General features: G+C 35.1%; 2 protein-coding genes and 1 long non-coding RNA gene across 4 annotated transcripts; 2 read left to right on the top strand and 1 right to left on the bottom strand.

Annotated features, from left to right (window-relative positions):
- Window positions 1-3,659: 3,659 nt before the first annotated feature.
- LOC132599526 (protein FAR1-RELATED SEQUENCE 5-like) lies at window positions 3,660-7,466 on the top strand. 2 transcript variants are annotated; one of them, XM_060312875.1, is made up of 4 exons: window positions 3,660-4,015; window positions 4,449-6,654; window positions 6,730-6,816; window positions 6,911-7,466. In XM_060312875.1, the coding sequence occupies exons 2-4, from the start codon at window positions 4,453-4,455 to the stop codon at window positions 6,950-6,952; spliced, it is 2,331 nt and encodes a 776-aa protein (XP_060168858.1). In that variant the 5' UTR covers window positions 3,660-4,015; window positions 4,449-4,452; the 3' UTR covers window positions 6,953-7,466. The 2 variants fall into 2 exon arrangements, with proteins under 2 accessions (XP_060168858.1, XP_060168856.1); XM_060312873.1 differs by having other exon boundaries at window positions 6,730-7,466.
- A 455-nt stretch (window positions 7,467-7,921) lies between these two features.
- LOC132600693 (uncharacterized) lies at window positions 7,922-11,279 on the bottom strand. The gene is made up of 2 exons (XR_009567285.1): window positions 10,764-11,279; window positions 7,922-8,250 (listed from the first exon to the last, which is right to left on the bottom strand). It is a non-coding gene; the product is annotated as an uncharacterized LOC132600693 (long non-coding RNA).
- LOC132600691 (abscisic-aldehyde oxidase-like) lies at window positions 8,423-22,154 on the top strand. The gene is made up of 11 exons (XM_060314018.1): window positions 8,423-9,070; window positions 11,824-13,485; window positions 16,617-16,876; window positions 16,979-17,188; window positions 17,514-17,732; window positions 18,127-19,092; window positions 19,382-19,477; window positions 19,965-20,063; window positions 20,185-20,374; window positions 20,829-21,054; window positions 21,805-22,154. Exons 1-10 carry the CDS (start codon window positions 8,923-8,925, stop codon window positions 21,050-21,052), a joined length of 4,074 nt encoding a protein of 1,357 aa, XP_060170001.1. The 5' UTR covers window positions 8,423-8,922; the 3' UTR covers window positions 21,053-21,054; window positions 21,805-22,154.
- The last annotated feature ends 523 nt before the right edge of the window (window positions 22,155-22,677 follow it).

The raw sequence follows: 22,677 nt of genomic DNA, 5'->3' as shown, positions 1-22,677 counted from the left end.
GTACAGAGAAAATAAATGTATTAGAGAATTAAAATTGAAGTGTATACGTGTATACATGAGAAGAGAATAAATAGTCAGTACTATGACATAGGTCCACATGGGATAAAAAAGTAATTGGTTAAAGTATACAACTTATATAGCTTTTGGTATAAGTATTCATTGCAGCGTTAGTCCCTCTTGGACACTTATATACTCCCATAATATATATATATATATATATATAAGAAAAATCGATAACAATTTACATATTTTTTAATTATAAAAATTCAATCAATCAAGACAATATTACTGAAAGTGTAAGTTGTGTATTATTGTAATGAGACCCATAAATTTAAAGGATAACTCCTATAAATGCTGAGAAAGTCTCAAATATAAAAAGCTAATAGGACCCACGCATACCAAAAAGCTGAAGTACAGCTTTTGGCAAACACAAGTAATAAATCCAACATGGGCTGGGGTTTTTGTCCAAGAGTGCAAAAGTACATCTACAAAGCAATCTAGTACAGTTTCTTTAAAGCACCAACAATTCAAGAATACCCAAATTACCCTTAAGGGATGTTCAGTACGAATTTATGTTTGCTTTTTGTACAAATGTGTTCATCCCATGTTTGTCCTCCAACTCTCATTTCTACTATAGTAGATAGCAGAATATATTATATATATATATATATAAGTGTCCGAGTGAGACGAACATAGTAACAATAAGTAGTACAAAAAACAACTGAAACTGTTTAAACAGGGACTAACATGTACATTTCAGAAGTTTAATATAATTCTACCTCTTGTGTGTTTATTTTTAAGTTTCCACGTGTCCGCAGTGTCTCAATTGTCCTTTCATTTCCTTCATTTGGCATATACTCCCTCTGTCTCAATTTAAGTGTCAAAGTTTGATTAGACACCGAATTTAAGAAATAAATATATAGACTTTTGAATCTTGTGGTTCAAAATTAAAAATGTATATAATATAATAAAATATCCTTTAAATCTTGTGATTATAAACTTGACGTGTAGGATATTTGAATTGTCAACTTACTAAATATAAAAAGAGGCGGACATAACCAAAATAAGATAAATTTTAACAATAATTGAGAAATTAAGGGGAAAAATAAAAGGAAAATAAACAAAATATGGAGACTCACTATGAGAATCACTCTCCACGTGTCCGCAGTGTCTCAATTGTCCTTTCATTTCCTTCATTTGACATATACTCTCTCTGTCTCAATTTAAGTGTCTAAGTTTGACCAAACACGGCGTTTAAGAAATAAAGATAGCTTTTGAATCTTGTGATTATAAACTTGACATGTAGGATATTTGAATTGTCAACTTACTAAATATAAAAAAAGGCGGACATAACCAAAATAAGGCAAATTTTAACAACAAATACATGTATGATATTTGAATTGTAACAACAACAACAACATACCCAGTGAAATCCCACAATGTGGGGTCTGGAGAGGATAAAGTGTACGCAGACCATACCCCTATCTCGGAAGATAGGGAGGCTGTTTCCGAAAGACCCTCGGCTCAAGAGAAAACACAACAAGAAAGGTTAGATAAGCACAAACAGTTCAAAGCAAAATACAAATGAAACTAAAGAAAGCGAATAAGTCAAAATAGAGCAGTCTGAAAAAAAGGGAGCAATAGCTACCACAGATAAATAAGATTATGATATTTGAATTGTCAACTTACTAAATATAAAAAGAGGCGGGCATACAGTGGCGTACGCAGGATTTTTCACAAGCAGTGTCACATTTTAAGACAGAAGTAAATAAATAAAGCATGGTAACATCATATTAAAAACGGAAAAGGCTCAAATATGCCATCGAACTATCGGAAATGACTCATTTATGCTACTCGTCAATAATTTGGCTCATTATGTCATTGCTGTTACCCTCATTCATGCCATTTTTCATTAATTTGGGTCGAGTTTTTTTTATTGATTTGAATTTAAAATTGGGCTGGTTTAATTAAACAACGCGGACCTCTGATTGGATGACATAATATAAAAAAATATATATAAAAAAATAAAAACACACACACACACAACTCATGTATATTACTACAACTTCTCGATGAGTTTTTTACTTTTTAAAAAATATATTCAAAATAAATTTACTAGAAATAATACTAAGCGTTTTTTTATATAAGGCACCAAACCAAAAAACTCATTATTTATTTGTTTCTGCATATCGTTCTAAATCAATTTCATTGGTGCCAAAAAGAAAATGAGAGGAAAAGAAAAAAGAATAGTAGCACAACTAGAAAGAAGTATTTCTTTCTCCGAAAAGATCTAAACCTGGACATGTATGTTAAAGACTTTTAAAAAAATCCAAAATGTAGCTGTTGAGGCTCAACATCACGACCTACAGTAAGAAACAGAGGCACTTGACCAACTGAGTTGTGCGGGCCTTTGTGTTGAGGAGTGTCAATTCATTATATTTATTCTCGATTTGTTTGTGTCATTTAATTATACTAGCATACCTAGTAAAATTTTCTGACGAAGCCGTGTCATGCGACACCCCTGAGCCTAAGGTAAATCAGCCCCTGCGGGCATAACCAAAATAAGATAAAATTTAACAACAATTGAGAAATTAAGGAGAAAAGTAAGAGGAAAAGAAACAAAATATGGAGACTCACTAAGGAAAATCGCGGTATCCTTTGCAAAATATACCAATCATAAAGAATAACTAAGCGAGTAACCAAATAATCATGTTGGGCCCCGTGCATCGCACATGCATAGTTTGCTAGTATGATAAATAGCCACCTAGAGTTGTCCGAACTTTTCATATAGATACCTCAATTAAAAGTGTTATATATTTCTTTCGTCTCAAATTATCTATCATGATTCTTGTTTATATGTTTGTAAGAGTCATTAATTAGAAAGAATTTTTAACTATTTTACCCTTGAACAATCATAATATCACTGCATAAATGACATGTTTATAGTCTTCAAGAACAATACTTCCTTTGTCTCAATTTATGTGATACACTTTTATTTTTAGTCTATCCCAAAAAGAATACATTCCTATATTTAGAAATAATTTAACTTGAAACTTCCCCTTTAACCCTTAGTGAAATGATTTACAGTCATATAAATATCTAATGACTTATTTTAGATCACAAGTCTTTCTTTCTTAAACTTCATGTCTAGTCAAATCATATTACATAAATTGAGACGCAGGAAATAATTACTAAGAATGAAATAAAATAAAAAAATTAATTTATCTTGAACGTTAAATAATTTGATATAACTATTTTAAGAAATCACATAATTTGATAGAGGAGTATTAGGCACCTAAAGTAGATAAAACACGTGCCTATTAAACACCTCAGTTATAATAGAGTAGTTTTAACAGAAGTGAGATGCGTGGTTTGCACGTGCGCTGATATGGCAAAACACCAAATTAAAGAATATCAATTATTTGCTAAAGAACTAAGAAAAAGATTAGAGCAATATTATAAGGTGGAGAATAAAGAAAAAGAAAAGACAAAAAGAATTACACCTTGTGCCAAATCAACGTGAGGTGTTTAATAGGTAACAGTCTTATCCAAACGTCCCTATCAACTTATCAAAAAATAGTAAGATTTTTTGCTGTCCAATAATTGAGCAGGACTTGGCTCCGCTCCAGTATAGGGACTGTCCAGTTTGTCAAGTGGACCTTTAATCTGCTGACATTTGGACACTTACAGATCTAAGGGTCATTAATTGTTCAACCAAAAAAGCCTCTTAAACCATGGTTAAACGCAGATAAAAGAAAATCCTAAAATCCCGCTTCAAAATTTTCGGAGCTGGTTGCAAGATATCCGACAAAATAGCTGTAGGAATTTCCTTCTTGTTGGGAAAAAGATTTTCTTACCATGGAAATTATATGCTCAAGAGAGGGACGATGTAAGACTCAGCAAACAGAGAAAATTAAATCATTTGCAAGGCACAACAACAAAAGATCCGAAAGAAAAAGAAAATCAGTTGATGAACAATTCTTTTTCTTGAGAAGAAGTGACGACACAAATACAGGTTATTCATTGCTCTTACACTCCTCTTCTTGTTGCAATTGTCAATGTGAAAGCCTTTTACTTTTTGTTGGTACAATTGTCAATGTGAAAAAGTGTCAACAATGTATTTGATAAAATGTCTCAACCAGAACCTTTTGAGAATATTACTTAGTAAATATGAATAACAAAAATGTGAGAATTTTTGCACACATCATAAATTGAATAAAGTTCAAAACTATATCACACAAATAGTCCTTGTAGACTTACACCTTGAAGTTGCTGAAAAATCACCACTGTACTATGCCTTATGAAATTAAGCTTGCTTTGGAAGTGACATGTTGCTGCTACTATGTATTTTGGTTGTTTACATCACTGTGTATGCTTTTTTTGATAATGAACTCGTAAAATTTTAAGATTACTGATTATTTATCTTATTTATATTCTTTGTATTTTAGATTTATGGAGATTGGATCTAGTCAGTCTCAAAGTGGATGTAATGTGCTCATAAAACTTGGGATGGAATTTGAGTCAGATGAGCATGCATATGAATATTACAATAAATACGCTGGTGTAATTGGTTTTAGCGTAAGGAGAGAATATGCTAACAAAAATAAAGTCCGAGGGTACGTGACTTCAAGAAAATTGGTATGTTATAAAGAAGGTTATAGAGATAAACACAAACGAGATACGATGGTTCAAAAACATAGAAATGAAACTAGGACGGGGTGCTTAGCTCATTTTAGTGTTAGTCGTCAATCAAATGGAATGTTTCGCATCACTTCATTTGAAGAGAAACATAATCATCCTCTTGTTCCTTCTTCTTTGGCTCATATGTTACCCTCACAAAGAAAGATAAAAGTTGCTCAAGCATATGAAATTGACTTATTAGATGATTCAGGAATATGCCCTAAAGCTTCATTTGATTATGCTGCTCGTCAAGTTGGAGGACAATCTTTTCTAGGTTACACAAGGAGAGATCAGAAGAATTATCTTCGGGATAAAAGAAAAGATAGTTTGAAACATGGGGTGGCTCGTAGTTTGGTTGATTATTTTGAGAAACAAATACTAGAAGATCCTGCTTTTCGGTATTCTTTAGATCTAGATGACGATGGTTTGATAACTAATGTATTATGGGCTGATGGAAAGATGATAAGAGATTTTAAGATTTATGGAGATGTTGTGTCCTTTGATACAACATATAGAACAAATAAAGAGTATCGACCCTTGGCGTTGTTTGTTGGTTTAAATAACCATAGGGAAATGGTTATATTTGGTGCAGCCCTTCTATACGAAGAGTCAACTGAATCATTTGTATGGCTTTTTAATGCATTCTTTAAGATTATGTCTGCGGATAAACCACAAACATTTTTCACTGATCAAGATCCCGCTATATCTGCTGCTATATCATTTGTAATGCCCAAAACATATCATCGCCTTTGTGTATGGCACTTGGAAAAGAATGCATTTAAACATCTTAATCATATCTTTAGAGCTAATGAATCATTTCCAAGAGATTTTAGCAAATTGCTTTATGATTATGAGTATGAGGAGGATTTTTTAAGTGCATGGCAGGAAATGCTTGAGAAATATGACCTTGAGGATAATAGTTGGTTGAAAAACACATTTGTTGTAAGAGAGAAATGGTCCATGACATACGGAAGACATACATTCTCAGCAGGTATGCGAAGTACACAATTAAGTGAGAGTTTTAATGGATCTTTAAGGGGATATTTAAAATCTGATTTGGATATTGTTCAATTTTTTAAGCATTTTCAAAGATCAGTTGATGATAAGCGTGCCAATGAGAATAAGTCAAATTTTGACATGACTCAAAGAATACCTATTTTAAAGGTTAAACTTCCTTTATTGATTCATGCTAGGGAAGTATACACCCCAACTATATTTGATATGTTCCAAAATGAATGGGAAAGATCACTACTGGTTTCCATAAAGGACTCTTATAGTGAAGGAGAATTATGTACCTATAATGTTAGCACTCTTGGAAGTGTTAAGGAGCATGCTGTAACTGTTAAGCAATCAGTAACTCAAGTTTCTTGTAGCTGCAAATTGTTTGAATTTTTGGGTATACTATGTAGACATGCTTTAAAGATTCTGGATTTACTAAATGTGAAGGATATGATTCCGGTACATTATATATTAAAGCGGTGGACAAAAGATGCTTCTAACATGAACGAGGTAGATATCGATCTAGTAGAAAAAGATAGTGATCCAAAAGTTGAAGTTACTGCAAGGTACAGACATTTATGCCATACTTTTGTTCAAATTTCAAGTGAAGCTTCAGAATCCATAGAAGGGTATGAATTGGCCGCAAAAGGTGCGAATGAGATAATTGCCAAGTTAAAGGATATCAAGAAGAGAAATGAATCGCCTGAAAAGTTGGCTCCAAGCAAGAGTATTCAGAACGAACCGAGTGAAATAATATTTATTGACAACACAAATGTCACAAAGGTGACCGGGTTAAAAAGAAAGGAACCAACTCGTCGCTCTAATACTCGGCCAAAGAGTTTTACGGAAAAGTCCAAGAAGAAAGGTAGGACTTCGTTGCCAAAATCTCTTCAATGCCAAACTAAGCAGCAGTTAGATCACCTTCCCTGTCTTCAAGTCCCATGTACACCTTTATCAGATACATCAAATGATATGGTACCTCACGACATCTAATGTTTTTCCTTATTTATTATTATAACTTAAAAACTCATGCAATCGTTTAAATAATAGGGTGTGACAGAAGGAAGTTTTCCTCCATTGTGCCCTCCACAGTTGTCTCAAGGGTCATCTAATGGAAGTTTGACTCAACTCTTAAGAGTTAGTGAACAATTTTTTAATACTTCACATACGTATATATTTTTCTAATAAGTACTATTATTTATCACAAACTGTCTTTTTATATCTATTGCAGGATGTTTCATTTCATGATTTAAACAAGTATTCTCAACATTGATTATGGCAAATTCGTGAACGCAGAGGTTACATGGTGATCGTGTCCGGCATAGTAGCTTGTTTCCGTTCATAGGTTTTTTACTAGTGTGCAATTGACATTCGCCAATGTGAATTGAGCCTTTTTTTTTTTTCATGTCAAGGTTGTAACCCACCTGTGGATGTTGGAATTTGTTTGTCCCTTATAGAAGTATGTTTTGAGTTTACTCTTCTCAATTCCAATTTCCCTTATATCGAAGATCTGAACAATCTTCAACTTTGAAACTACAATAAAATAATGTTTTTGATGCTTATTTGGTTGTGCAACTGCATTGAATCATTTGTTGCATGATATTTACCCTGTTTTTTGGTAGCAAGAGAAAAGGCAATTGCCAATGTAATCAAGACAAATATATTTGGAAAGAGAAAGGTGCTTCGTGTGCTTGGATTTCATCAGCAAGACTAGTTTGGGATTTTTATTTCATGGGAATTCTGACTGCAAATACAGTTGAAATGAAACAAGGTGATAGAATTCTAGATTTTTGTTTTCATGCTTCAGTAACACCTTTCAAGATGTTTAACCAAGGAAGATTATGTTAAGACATTTTTTTTATATATGTTACACTGTTAACAATACCGTCCCCTACTACATTTTTATATTGTGTTTGAAACGTGGGGTGACTGGTAGTTTGGTTGATTATTTTGAGAAATGAATACTAGAAGATCATGCTTTTCGGATAGTTGGAGTAGTAATAACAGAAAAAACGAATACTTAAGATTATATTAGCATCCAATAAAGTGTGGAGCGGACATACGCGGATGCAATATTTTTAGTTTATGAGTTCTGGACAATCTATGAAAATAATGGCGCGTTAAATTTGAAAGAGGTTGAAATTTTGGGCGGAAATTTAACAATATTTGGAGACCTGGTAGTGTAAATAACAGACACTTAAAGAAAGATCATGAAAATAAAAATTTTAAAAAAATCATGAAATGAGATATCTTCAATTTTTGTTGGGAATAAAGAAAATCAGAAGACTGAAAAGTAGCATGATTCTCGCCTATAATAATGTTGCTGATAAGAAAATATTAAATATTAACTAGTGTGTGGCCTAACCATGGTTTAAGATGCTTTTTTGGTTGAACAATTAATGACCCTTAGATCTGTAAGTGTCCAGATGTCAGCAGATTAAAGGTCCACTTGACAAACTGGACAGTCCCTATACTGGAGCGGAGCCAAGTCCGATTGAGCATATCGCAAAGAAATCCAATTCCACCGATTAGCTTCTACTTCCTCTGTCTCCATTTAGGTCATGCCTGATCCTACACAATATATTTTTAACTAATTAATTATTAATAATAAAATAAAATTTATTTAAAAGCAGTAAAATAAAATTATTTGGTTCAAAAGCAAATATTCTAACAGAAACTGTACAAAAATCCAACACGTTATTCAGCAAATATATTGTGATTAAGTCCCCATCAACCATTCAAAAACATAAGGTCATCCTTCGCCTTTTATAAATGAGAAGAAACAGTCAGTCAAATATTTGAGCTTCCCCTTTATATTATGTACTCCGTCCGTTTAAAAAAATTGTCTTAATTTAATTTGATATAAAATTTACGAAATAAAGAAAGGTTTTTGAAAATAAGCCGCAGATATATTAAGCTTTTTGTGTTAAAAGCAAGTATTTGGACACATTTCTAGATTCTAGCTTTTTCTTTCAGTTTAGAAACTAGAAAAAAGTTGAAAAAGACAAGATTTTTGATAATGCGTCTGTCAAATTAACTTCTTCAGTGTTTCAGCTAGCCAAGAATCTTGATTTAAGAATATTTTGTGTTAAAAAGTCAAGTTTTTGGACACTCAATTCCATTCTAGATTCTTGTTTTTTCTTTCACTTCTGATATTTTTTAGCTGAGAAAGTGGAAACAAAGTATAAAAAGGCAAGATTAGGGTCTATCAAGATTCTTGATTTTAAAGAGGCTATTATATTGATGGAGACAAGACAGAAAAAGGGGAATTTGGTTTTTGCAGTAAATGGAGAGAGGTTTGAGTTGCCATGGGTTGATCCTTCTATAACTTTGCTTCAGTTCTTGCGCTCTGAGACTTGTTTCAAGAGTCCTAAGCTTGGTTGTGGTGAAGGTAATTCTCAGTTTGATCTTTTACCACTTTGTTACATGTATACTATCTGTCTGTTTTTATTATTGGGTAACTCTATCCATCAGAAAGAATCACCTAGTGTTTTTGCTGCTGGTGAGATATGAACCTAAGACGAGAAAAGGCCATAAATAGTCCCTTATCTACGGGAGTAGGTCTAAAATGGTCCCTTAATTATACACTTACCGGTTTTAGTCCTTTAACTATCCAAAAACTTATCAAATTTGGTCTCCGTCTATTTTTTTTTATACAAACAGCGTACAAACTCATAAACCTTCGTGAGATTAATCGTTAAATCATTCCTCAGACCTATATTTCTCTCTGCTTCTTTTTCCTCAAGTTCCTCTTGTTAAAAAAAAAAAAGAAAGAGCATTCTAGCATTGGTGTCGCTCTCGAGTCTCTAAAATTCGAAAAGACAAACTCAGGCACAAAATTTCTGTAACCACTCTTCTCGAACACTACTAAAAAACTGGTAAAAACCGACGAAAAAAAATCGATGGAAAAAACCGACGGAAAGATCGACGGATTCCGTCGGTTTTTTCAATGATTTTTAAATTTTTTTTTTTTAAAAGAAAACCGACGGATTGCGTCGGTTATTTTTTGCACAAAAATGCGCGAAAAAATATAATTATTTTTTATATTATTTTATAAAATAAACCGATGGAGTCCATCGGTTTTTTATTTTTATTTTTTTTATAAAAAAACCAACGGAGACGGACTCCGTCGATTTTTAGAGCGAAAAAACAGTATAAATTAAATCAATGTAAGTATATGACCAAAAAATATCAGTGGTCTAGTGGTAAAGCCCTTTAATGCCAAGGAACATACCCGGGTTCGATTCCAAGTTCCTACATTTCATTCTTCAATTTTCAAAAAAAAAAAAAAAACCGACGTGAGACCGTCGGTTTTTTTTAATTTTTTTTTTAACAAAACCGCCGGACTGGGTCGGTTTTCTGTCGATTTTAACCGACGCAGTCCGTCGGTTACGAAAAGTGAGAGAGAACTTGAGGAAAAAGTTGAGGTTAAAGAATGAACTTAAGGAAAAAGAAGCAGGGAGAAAAAAATATAGGTCTGAGGAATGGTTTAATGATTAATCTCACGAAGGTTTATGAGTTTGTACGCTGTTTGTATAAAAAAATAGACGGAGACCAAATTTGATAAGTTTTTGGATAGTTAAAGGACTAAAACCGGTAAGTGTATAGTTAAGGGACCATTTTAGACCTACTCCCGTAGATAAGGGACTATTTATGGCCTTTTCTCAACCTAAGACCTTATTGTTTTTATACCACTCCCTCAGTTTCAATTTATGTGGACCCATTTGAGTGGGCACAAAGTTTAAGAAAGTAGAGAAGACATTTAAACTTGTGGTGTTAAATGAGACACATATATTTTATGTTGCTATAAATCATTACATAAACGTAAATTATTTCTAAATATAAAAAGAGGTTATTCTTTTTGGCACGGACTAATAAGAAAATATATTCACATAAATTAAAACAGAGGAAGTATATGTTTGTTTTGGTGCTAATATAAAGGACTGTTTAAAGCTTTGGATTTTCTTGAATTGGTAATCTTATGGCAAATCTTCCTTTTGTTTGTTTCTGTGCTTGTTGATGGGAATAAAATAGACCCGCAAAAATAATATTCACGGTATTAGTGATAAACGCGGGACACTAACTTATGGTTAAATCAGCAAGAATAAAATGCAGCAATAATGACACCAAGATTTTACGTGGAAACCCTTCTGAATAAGGGAAAAACCACGGCCAAGAGGAGCAGCTGATATCACTATAGAGGAATTTTACACTGTGTAGTAACGAGTACAAATACTCCTAAGACCACTACACCCTCAAAAGAAATAACACTCTTTTGATTTTCCCACCTCACTACAATATCACTCACACTCTATTTTTCTTCACAGACTATTTTCTTACCGTCTATGGAATAACTCACTTTTGCTCTCACTCAGATGTATTGTCTGAGATTTTGGTGTGTTACAAATGAACCATAAGCTGCCTATTTATAGGAATGAATTTCCTATGGTGAGGTAAGCGCTTACATCACGATTATGATGAGGTAAGCGCTTACATCATGAAAATGTGAACAAAGAAATTGGCTTGTTAGCCAAGTCCACAATTGTTGCCAATGTATAATTTGTCAAAGGAAGAAAAATCTTCCTTTCTTAAAATATGGAATAGGGGACTGGACCCCACACTTGTTTCTTGGAAATTGACAACTTATACTGTACTATCTTGCAGAAAGTTTATGATAACTTATTAGGAATTCCTTTGAGTTTTCCTGGCTTCTGTGCATAATCAGGCCTATGGATTCCGGACACCGGATGCTTGAAGCCTTTCATTTTCTTTTTCCATATAAAGTAAATGGATTTTTTAGTTTCATAGTGAAATACTTAATGTAATTCCTTTTCTTTTTCTTCTGGTTAATTGGACAATTAATCAGTCCTCTAATGATATGGCCTTTCTTTTTAAAGTTACTTTTCTGGTACAATGAAATAAAAATGTCTAGCTTTTTTAGTTTTTCAACATAGATTACATGTTAAATGAGATGTTTTGTTCCTTGTTTGCTGACTTTAGACTATATGGAAATTCTTTTTGCTTCACAAGTCTTTTAGAGGGATATCATCTCTTCATCTTCCATCTTTAATCTGATTATGTTTTTGTGTAACAAATTCAATTTTTTGGCTTCAGAAATAACGTAACATATTTGTATGGTTACAGGTGGTTGTGGGGCTTGTGTTGTTCTGGTTTCAAAGTATGATCCCAAGCTTAAAAAGGTCGAAGATTTTAGCGTGAGTTCGTGCCTTACACTTCTTTGCAGTTTAAATGGTCATTCAATTACTACAAGTGATGGCCTTGGGAACAGCAGAGATGGTTTCCACTCTATTCATGAACGGTTCGCTGGTTTCCATGCTTCTCAATGCGGCTTTTGCACTCCTGGCATGTGTATGTCGTTTTTCTCGGCTCTTGTCAACGCTGAAAAAGGAAACAAGCCCGATCCTCCACCGGGATTCTCTAAGCTTACTTCATCCGAAGCTGAAAAGGCCATAGCGGGTAACCTTTGTCGGTGCACTGGATACCGGCCAATTGCTGATGCCTGCAAGACTTTTGCTGCTGATGTCGATATAGAGGATTTGGGGTTCAATTCTTTTTGGAAAAAGGGAGATTCCAAGGAAATGAAAGTAAGTAAATTACCTCCCTATGATCCAACCAAGAATATTTGTACATATCCTGAGTTCTTGAAAAGTGAATCTGCCACGAATTTGGACTCCTCAAGGTACCCTTGGTACAGTCCAGTTTCCATTGAGGAGCTACAGAGCTTGTTGAACTCCAATGTGACGGAAAATGGTGCAAGCTTTAAACTGGTCGTTGGTAATACCGGCACAGGTTATTATAAGGAAACTCACCGATATGATCATTACATTGATCTCAGGCACGTTCCTGAACTCTCAATCATCAAAAGGGATCAGACAGGCATTGAAGTCGGAGCCACTGTGACTATCTCTAAATTCATTTCATTCTTGAAAGAGGAAAGCAAAATCAATTTCGGTTCATATGGAAAGTTGGTGTCCGAAAAACTGGCTTACCACATGGAGAAGATTGCTGGGCCTTTTGTTAGAAACTCTGCTAGTGTGGGAGGAAATTTGGTTATGGCACAGAAGAACGGTTTTCCTTCAGATATCGCTACATTGTTTCTCGGGCTTTGTGCTACTGTTAGCTTGATGACCAGTCATGGACTTGAAAAGCTCACATGGGAGGAATTATTATCGAGACCACCGCTAGACTCAAGGACCGTGCTTCTAAGTGTTTGCATCCCATTTAAGAGAGATCAAAGTTCTCCCCATACTCATTCTAAGTTTTTGTTTGAAACCTATCGAGCTGCTCCACGACCTCATGGGAATGCATTGGCATACGTAAATGCTGCGTTCCAGGCTGATGTTTCTCTCTGCAAGAATGGAGTCCTGATAAATAATATCCAGTTGGCGTTTGGTGCTTATGGAACAAAACATGCAACTAGAGCTAAAAAGGTAGAAGAATGTCTAGCCGGGAAAATGTTAAGCGTACATGTTTTGTATGAAGCACTTAAATCAGTCAAACTAGCGGTGGTACCGGAAGATGGCACTTCACACCCTGAGTACAGATCAAGCTTGGCCGTCAGTTATGTTTTTGAGTTTCTTTATCCCTTGACTGATGTTCCTTCTGCTATATCTGTTGGTTTACTGGATGGAATAAATGACATCTCGGTTGAGGAAGTTTCAGAAAGTAGTAAGGGGAGAAAACAAACACTGCTATCTTCTTCTAAGCAGGTCGTGGAATCAAGTACCGAGTACTATCCAGTAGGTGAACCGATGAAGAAGGTTGGAGCTGCCATGCAAGCTGCTGGTTTGTTCTCGCCTTTTAATATTTTATTTCATCTTGTGCATGTTAAGGCCAATGTTTCATACCTTTTTTTGGTTTTGAGGCTGCTGGCATTTTGACATTTAAGCTAAGTTGTTCGGACTCTTCAAAAATGTCGACGGATACGTTTCAGGTCCTCCAAAAGTAGGCATTGTTTGGAGGTATCCTATACAGTTGCAGAAACATTTTATGAGAGTCTGAGCAACATAGCATATAAGTGGACATGGACAAGGTACACTTATGTTTTGGAGTATTAAAATCGTTAAGTTTCTAGTTAATTCAATTTAACCATGCAAATATTACAAACTAGTGAATTTGACCGCGCACCGCGTGGTGCACAAGCTAATCTTTTTAATAAATTTAAACAATATAGATGACAAAAAAATATTATAGTACTAACATTTTACAAAAATGAACACCTCTTTTTTGTAATTTTGTAAAGACAGATTTCTTAAGGCACAATTCAATAAAAGTTAACGAAATTAGTCCTCTCACATTTAATTCCTGTAGAATATTTTCGTAAATAATTCTTTATTGATTAAAAAAAAAATTGGTTTAGCATCTCTCTCGTATGATTTTCTTGAAATATCTCGCCGTAAATTAATTCTTACTTTAGAGGAATAAATATGATGCATGGTTTTTTTTATCAGTAGTCACTACGATTTTTAGTAATATTTACAAAAATTGAGCACCAAAAATTTTAGAAAATTTAAATGTATGCTTAACTAAATTTCTGTTTTGTAGGAAACTAATTGTTTTTTAACAAAGGTTTTTATCCGAATTCTCTCTCTCTCTCACACACACATATAAAAATTACAAAAGCTATCTTATTCTTAAAAAGCAATTGAAAAATAGATAATATAAATTGATTTCTACAAGTCATTTACGATTTAATTTGAAAACCCATTTTCATTACCTTGTTGAGAAAAATGACAGTATACGTAGAGGCTTTTAGACAAAAAGTAAAAAAAAAAAAAAAAAAAACTAAACAAATTCTATCTAAAACCACAAAACTAAAATATCTCATGTATCAAAGTATTTATTCAAGTAAAATAATAAAGACTTTTTTCTTAAGAAAGAAAACACTCACTATCTTTGGGATCTGATTCTACACTGTTGTTCAAGATTTTAGTGGACCGACTCGGTAAGATTTTTCGCTTCGCATTAAATTAAATCACATGTTCCACCGCTTGTGCCGGGCCTCCGTCAATTCAATAATATTTGTCAAGTCTTAAAAATCACACGAAAAATAAACATAAGAGAAGAACAAATGAGAGCTAATATGTTGTTTGCGCGACACTTTTCTAAAAATTTATCAAAAAAGTAACCAACAATAATGTGCAAAAGCAATGAAAACGGAAAGAAATAAAAGCAAATGAATACAACTCAGTCAAACCACATGAAATATTCCACAACAGTTGCTGAAAAGTAAGACGAAGATGACGGAAAAAGATACACTGCCTGTTATATTTTTCTGCATTCTCAGTTTTTTTTTTATTAGGTACACTGTTAGAGGGCATAGCCACCCATGATAGGATGCTCTATAGGAAAAAGCAGCAAAGCGTCAAAATTGTTGTATAGCTACAGCACAAGACCTCATGTGTTTAGAACAATCTGATGTAAACAAAAATCAATAGACATGCTCACTAAATAGACCAAGGCCCAGCTTGCTGCAAGCTTGAGCTGGTAATATAATTAGATATAGTTTCTTCATAATTATTATTGGGGAAAAAACGGTTTAGACTTTATTGCAAATAGATTTAATGCATCACTAATTGTTTCTTCTACGTGGGATGAATCAGATAGTTAATTGTGTTTTATTGCAATACGTGCGCTGATTGTTAAGTGGGTTTTATTGCAATACGTGGGCTAATTCTTTTAAGGGCTATTTACTTGATCATTTTTTTTATTATGAGGTTTTTGTTAATCAAATTAATTAGTAAATTATGTTAAAAAATGAAAAAAAAGGGCAAAAAAAGGAGAAAAAAGATAAATAGGAACGGTGACCATAGAGAGGTGCCACATCACCTTGTCTATGCCTAGTTTTATATTATATATAAATTTTACCATGGTGAAGCCATCTGGCCCCGGAGCTTTATCAGGAGTACATGATTTTAGGGCTGTCAAGATCTCTGCTTCTTCAAAAGGGGCTTCAAGGTCTGACCTTTCTTGAGTTGTTAACGATGGGAGTCCAGGGAAGTCAACTGAAGGTCTCCAAGGTTCACTCTCAATATAAAGATTCTGATAATAGTCTAGGATTGCCTGTTGTTGATCTTCTCCTTATCATCTACCAAGCTCCCTTCCACCTTGAGTCTGTCAATACTATTGTTCCTCCTATTGTATTTGACAATTCTCGGGAAGTATTTTGTGTTTCTCTCCCTCCCTGAGCCATAGACACCTGAATTTCTGTCTCCAAGAAATCTCTTCAGCTAGAGCAATCTGCTGAAGTTCTAGTTTCAAGTTGAAAGAATTCAACTTTTCTTCAGGGGTAAGCACTCAGATATCAACTGCTTGATCAATCAGTGCTAGATTTTCAAGGCCTTTGCTTCTTCTGTTTTCCAATTTGCCATATACCTCTCTGTTCCATGCTGCGATATCCTTGTTTAGGGCCTTTAGGCATCTCAATCTCTGGATAAGAATGAAGTCTGTAGAGCATGAGATAGTGTAGGATTGCCACCATTCCTTGATCATGTCCACAAAGCCCTCTGTATGTAGCCAAAGATTCTCAAATTTGAAATAAGATGGGCTGGGGACTCAATCACCGCTTTCCAGAATAATTGATTTGTGGTCTGATTCAACATTAGACATTGCGAGTTGTTTAACTTCCTTGAAGGCATCACTCCACTCTTCCGAGATCAGAAACCTATTAGTCTTGGAATCTTGAATGGGATTTCCCCCCCTTGACCATGTAAACTGTGCACCATTGAGAGGAGGGTCTATCAATTCCAAGTCCATTATTAAATTGGAAAACTCTGTCATGGCCCTGGATCTTCTAGTCCTCTTTGAATGCATTTTTTTTTTTTTTAAACACAATCGGTTATCTACATATCATTTTAATAACTCTGTCTGCAACATTTTAGAACTTTAAATGCGCTGGTTTATATAATATTTTGCAGGTGAAGCTGTTTATGTAGATGACATTCCTTCACCACCAAACTGCCTGCATGGAGCATTTATCTACAGTACGAAACCATTAGCAAGCATAAAGGGAATCCAGCTAGAGTCTAATCGATTAACAGATGGAGTCACCGACGTTATTACTTTTAAAGATATCCCAAGTGGAGGGGCAAATGTAGGATCTATTACACCGTTTGGTCCCAATCCCTTATTTGCAGATGATCTCGCCCGATGCGCTGGCGACAGAATTGCAGTTGTGGTGAGCACTTCAAGTAGAGATTAGTTTTATGAAATGTTAATTTTTCATACACTTCAATCCATAGGAATTTTGAACTTTTTTCCTTATTTTGAAACACCATAGGTTGCCGACAGTCAGAGGTCTGCTGATGTGGCTGCAAGAACAGCCCTCGTTGAATATGACACTGCAAATATAGGTTCTCCCATTTTAACCGTTGAGGAAGCTGTTGAGAAATCTAGCTTTATCCAAATCCCGCCATCTGTATATCCAAAACAGGTTGGTGATTTCTCAAAAGGAATGGCTGAAGCTGTTCACAAAATTCTCTCTGCTGAGGTACTTTCTATTTCTCTACTGTTTCTTTCGTGTTACAATGGATTAGAGTCCCACATTGGCTGGGGAATGGACCGATTGTCTCCCTATATAGATTTGGGCAATCCTCCCCTCATGAGCTAGTTTTTGGGGGTTGATTAGGCCCAATCCTCCCCTCATGAGCTAGCTTTTGGGGTTGATTAGGCCCAAGTGCCATATCTTTACGGTTCGTTTCAATAGTTTCCTTAAATTTGATTCCTAGATGGTGATGTGGCATGTATAACCGTAGATGTTCTCTAAAGATTCAAAAATGTTTTACTGATTGGCTCTATTTAATAATCATTTCCAGATAAGGCTGGGTTCCGGGTACCATTTTTATATGGAGACACAGACAGCCCTTGCAATTCCCGATGAAGACAAGTGCATGGTTGTTTATACTTCAAGCCAGAGCCCTGAGAATGCGCATCGCGCAATTGCCAATTGTCTTGGTGTTCCCGAACACAATATCCGTGTAATTACAAGAAGGGTTGGAGGTGGCTTTGGGGGCAAGCAAGGCGGAGCAATGCCTGTGAGTATTAGAAAAAGGAAGAGATAATGATCAAAAACACAGTTGGACTATCACTTTTTCGCGACTTTCACACCCAACTATCAGTTGTTCCCTTTTTCTACCCGAACTATCACCATTTTTCCCTTTTCCTACCTAAACCATCACCATCTATGTATTATAACACACCTACTTGAGTAGATGATGATAGTTGAGGTAGGAAAATGGTACAATTGATAGTTGACCTAATCATCTTTGAGGCGTGTTTTAATACATAGATGGTGATAGTTGATGGAGGAAAAGGGAACAAGGGACTATTGGGGTGTGAAACTAAAAAGTGATTTTAGGTGTGTTTTTGACCATTAACTCAAAACGAAACAAATAACATTATGATGTTTAAGTTTATGTATGATTTTAGATTTCCACAGCCTGTGCACTAGCAGCATACAAGTTAGGACGACCTGTCAGGATATATGTCAATCGGAACACTGACATGATAGTGACAGGAGGACGACACCCGATGAAAGTAACGTACAGTGTAGGATTCAAGTCGAGCGGAAAAATCACAGCATTACATCTTGATATACTGATAAATGCTGGTATCACGAAAGACTTGAGCCCCATCATACCATCATATGTGATTAAATCACTAAAAAAATATAATTGGGGTGCCTTATCTTTTGATGTAAAACTATGCAAGACGAATGTCACAAGCAAAACGATCATGCGAGCCCCTGGGGATGTACAAGCATCTTATATTGCCGAAGTTATAATAGAACATGTGTCGACTTTACTGTCTATGGAGGTGGACTCTGTCAGAAATGAAAATCTTCATACATTTGAAAGCCTTAACTTATTCTATGATAACATTGTAGCAGACGTAGGAGAATATACGTTACCCAGTATCATGGATAAGTTGGCCGTGTCGTCGAGCTTTTTCCAACGAAGCAAGATGTTAGAACAGTTTAACCAGAAAAACACATGGAAGAAAAGGGGTATTTCTCGAGTGCCAATTTTGTTTGAAGTTACGCAATCACCGACCCCCGGAAAAGTCAGTATTCTGCAAGACGGATCGATTGTCGTAGAGGTTGGAGGGATTGAAATTGGCCAAGGGCTATGGACAAAGGTCAGACAGATGACTGCCTATGCTCTGGGTTTAATTGAAAGTAGCTGGGCCAAAGACCTTGTGGAGAAAGTACGAGTCATACAAGCAGACACCTTAAGCGTAGTGCAAGGAGGGCTTACAGGTGCAAGCACTACTTCGGAATCAAGCTGTGAAGCTGTTAGACTTTGCTGTAATGTCTTGGTTGAAAGACTGACCCCTCTGAAGAAAGAGTTGCAGGAACAAAATGGTTCTGTTGATTGGCCAACACTGATTCGCCAGGTTTGTTTTCCCACTATATGACCTCCTCCATTTTTTTCCGACATTTCAACACTGCAAGTCACGGCGTCAGTCCCTGTGAAATTTAGTCTAAAATTCAATTTGAAGACATAACAAAGTGATTCACTTAAAGGGAACTAATTGAATGTTTATAGCTTGGAACCACAAGTGAACTAATCGCATGCATGAAGCTTGGGAACCTTTTGTTCAATTAAATCGATTAGCCAATCTTTCTCGTGTGTTAAATATTTGAGTTTGCGGTTCTCTCCCACTCACCCCCTTCTTTTTGCAGGCACAAAAGCAAGCAGTAAATTTAGCAGCAAATTCTTATTATGTACCAGAATCCAGTTCCTTGAGATATTTGAACTTCGGTGCTGCTGTCAGTGAGGTAACCTTGTTGCTCCAGTTGGTTTTTCTGGTTCGATCATCCGTGTCTTGTCAAATTCCCTGCATCTGTCTGAAATTTTCAAGCTGATTCCCCATTCATTAGATAGAGAAGATCACCAAGATTTCGCGATCTGCTGCTGAATTTATTCCAATTCAAACAGCTCGGATCAAATCAGTATATCGGAATATCAATACTGATTCGAATATCAACACTGATTCGATCTAGCTCTCTTATAGAGAATGCTCAGTATTATGCCTTGAAGAGGACTCGAAACTCCATGCTCTTAAGCACGAGATTTTGAGTCTTACGTGTCTACCTTTTCACCACCAAGATATCTTGAAAATGAATCGTATATTCAATGATTATCAATTTTCAATATATATGAGTACACAACACTCGGCAGGGAACTACGATTCTGGACCATTTTGCAACCAATATATCTTCTGCAGCTTCATATGGATAACTAACAGTAAAGCGGTTTTTGCAGGTGGAGATAGATGTTCTGACCGGACAGACTACCATTTTGCAGTCGGATATTATTTATGACTGTGGGCAGAGCTTGAATCCCGCTGTTGATATGGGACAGGTTCTTCCCTTTGTTTTACATTTTAGATTTTGTAATTAGAATTCCCTTATATCATGCATTTGAGCTGTTATTCTTCAGAAATATCTAATTCTTGATCACATGATTGTTCTTTTCCTTGCAGATTGAAGGGGCTTTCATACAAGGAATTGGATTTTTCATGAACGAAGAATATCTTACAAATGAAGATGGGTTAATGGTCTCAAATAGCACTTTTACGTACAAGATCCCGACTATTGACACCATACCCCAGAATTTCAATGCTCATATCCTAAACAGTGGACATCACAAAAACCGTGTTCTCTCGTCAAAAGGTATAATTGTTTCTTCACTTCCCTTCTGTCAAACAAGTTCTCCGAGTTCTTTGCTTGTTTGTTTATAACCGTGAGCATCATGAAAAGTTTTTTTTAACACATTCTTCACTTGGTTTAGCGGAAAACACTGCAAACCCGTTTCAAGTTATTCTTAAAACAGTAATGATATGAATCATTCAATCTCACTTTGGATTGACACGGTATATGTCTATTCATTCATACACAGTGGCGGATCTAGAGTACAATCTATCATTTCACGGGAATGCAATAACTTAATTTTGTCCAGACCTTATATATATTAAGAAATCTACTAAATATATATAAATAGTTGATAGTGAACTCAATTTTTATTGTATTCTAACTTGAGCTCACTGTAGGAATACTTAAACTTCAAATCTTGAATTCACCTCTATTCATACTAACCGTTGAATCTTAACATGATACCTTTTTGCAGCATCTGGTGAACCACCACTGCTTCTGGCAGCTTCGGTCCATTGTGCAACCCGAGCAGCTGTTAAAGCAGCACGTGACCAGCTTAAACTTTGGGGCAAGCTCGACTGGTCTGTTTCGGAATTCTATCTAGACGTACCCGCCATATTACCTGTTGTGAAGACACAGTGTGGCCTTGATTATGTGGAGAAATACTTGGAAAATTTGTTGGCTCAGAAATCTAATTAAAGGTGCATCAACATGACTCAAATGATACTTGGAAAGTTTGCTAGCTCAAAAGCACACATATGAATTAACTGAAATCACAAGGATCAAAATCAAGATTTGTCGATATTTCAGGGACCAAAAGTGCTAATTTCACAAAACAAAAAGAATAAATTTTCTGGATTTTTGGATATTTATTCAACTTGAAGAATCATGTGTTCCCCATTTTAAGCTATGTTTCACAGATCCTCCAAAAATATTGTTGTACTCGTGTCGGATCCTCCAAAAATGTATAACTTTTGGAGGATCTGACACACACCTGACTGCACTTTTGAAAAGTCCAAGCAACATAGGTTCTAAGAACATTCCAATGAGAAGCATTTCTTGATATCACGTGGCTTGAAATACTTAAATAAACAATTGACACTACAAGAAAGTATAGAATTGACAATAGAAAATTTAATATTTGGCAACAACTTAGTTTTATTGTTGGTAAAGAACTTTTTTGTTGTCAAAAAATTTAATTTTGTTGTCATAGTATTGATTATTATTGCAAAAAGTACTTTTCACAAAAAAAAAATAAAAAAATTGTTGCACGTTGTCGCAATAACAACGGTTGGGAAAAGTCTATGAAACAAAAAAAAAATTGTTGCCAAAAGTACTTTTTGCAACAATAATCAATCTATGACAACAAAAATAATTTTTTGTCAAATATATTTTTTCTTGTAGTGTGAAATTATATGTATTGTTCAACGTAACATGATTACTATTTGCAGCTTCCGGTGAACCACCATTGCTTTTAGCAGCTACAGTCCATTTGCTGTAAGAGCAGCCATTAGAGAAACCCGAAAACAGCTGAAAAGTTGGCGCCAGCTCGATTAGTCTGATTCAGAATTCTCTCTGGATGTCCTTGCCATATGACCTGTTGTGATGATAACGTGTGGCCTGGACAATGTGGAGAAGTTATTTGCAAGGTCTTGATCATTCACATGATTTCGCTTTTCATTTCATTTGTGAGAATATAATGATTTATAAATCGTTTCTAACGAACGATCTGCTCATGTTTGAGAGGTCAAACATATGGCTTATAATAAATTCGTTAGTAATCTTCAATTTAAAATTTGAAGCATGGTCTTCTTCTATCTTGTCAACTTTCCATGTAATAATTTTTGTTCCAAAAGCATTCATATAGGATAAATTGTTTCGATTAAATAATGGCTTAATGTATATGCGGCCCCCTAAATTTGTCCCTTTTTTCATTTTGACACCTTAATTAAGTGTTGTTCTTATTGAACCCCTAAACTCGTCCTCAAGTGTGTCTATCAAACACAATTTGACTTACATATATTCTATCTTCAATGTAGCAACATGCTAATATATATTCTAATTTAATTATGCCATCTTATAGATAAGATTAGCAGCAATTGAAAGGGGAAAAAGAGTAAGCTCTTAATTAAGCTGATAGTGGAAGAGCAGAACCAGCAGAAATCGACACATTCATGACTTAAAGAATAGCTTACCACATATCTAAAATATTACTTCACCTTCATTACCACAATTTAATTTTTGCTTCTAATAAAAATAAGATTTAGAGGGTTTGATAGGCAAATTTGAGGACGAGTTCAGGAGGTCAATAGGAATAACACTTA

Source organism: Lycium barbarum, chromosome 6 (assembly GCF_019175385.1).
Source record: "Lycium barbarum isolate Lr01 chromosome 6, ASM1917538v2, whole genome shotgun sequence".
NCBI classification, from domain to species: Eukaryota; Viridiplantae; Streptophyta; class Magnoliopsida; order Solanales; family Solanaceae; genus Lycium; species Lycium barbarum.
Note: the sequence above shows the minus strand (reverse complement) of the source record. Positions and strands in the feature narration are given on the sequence as shown.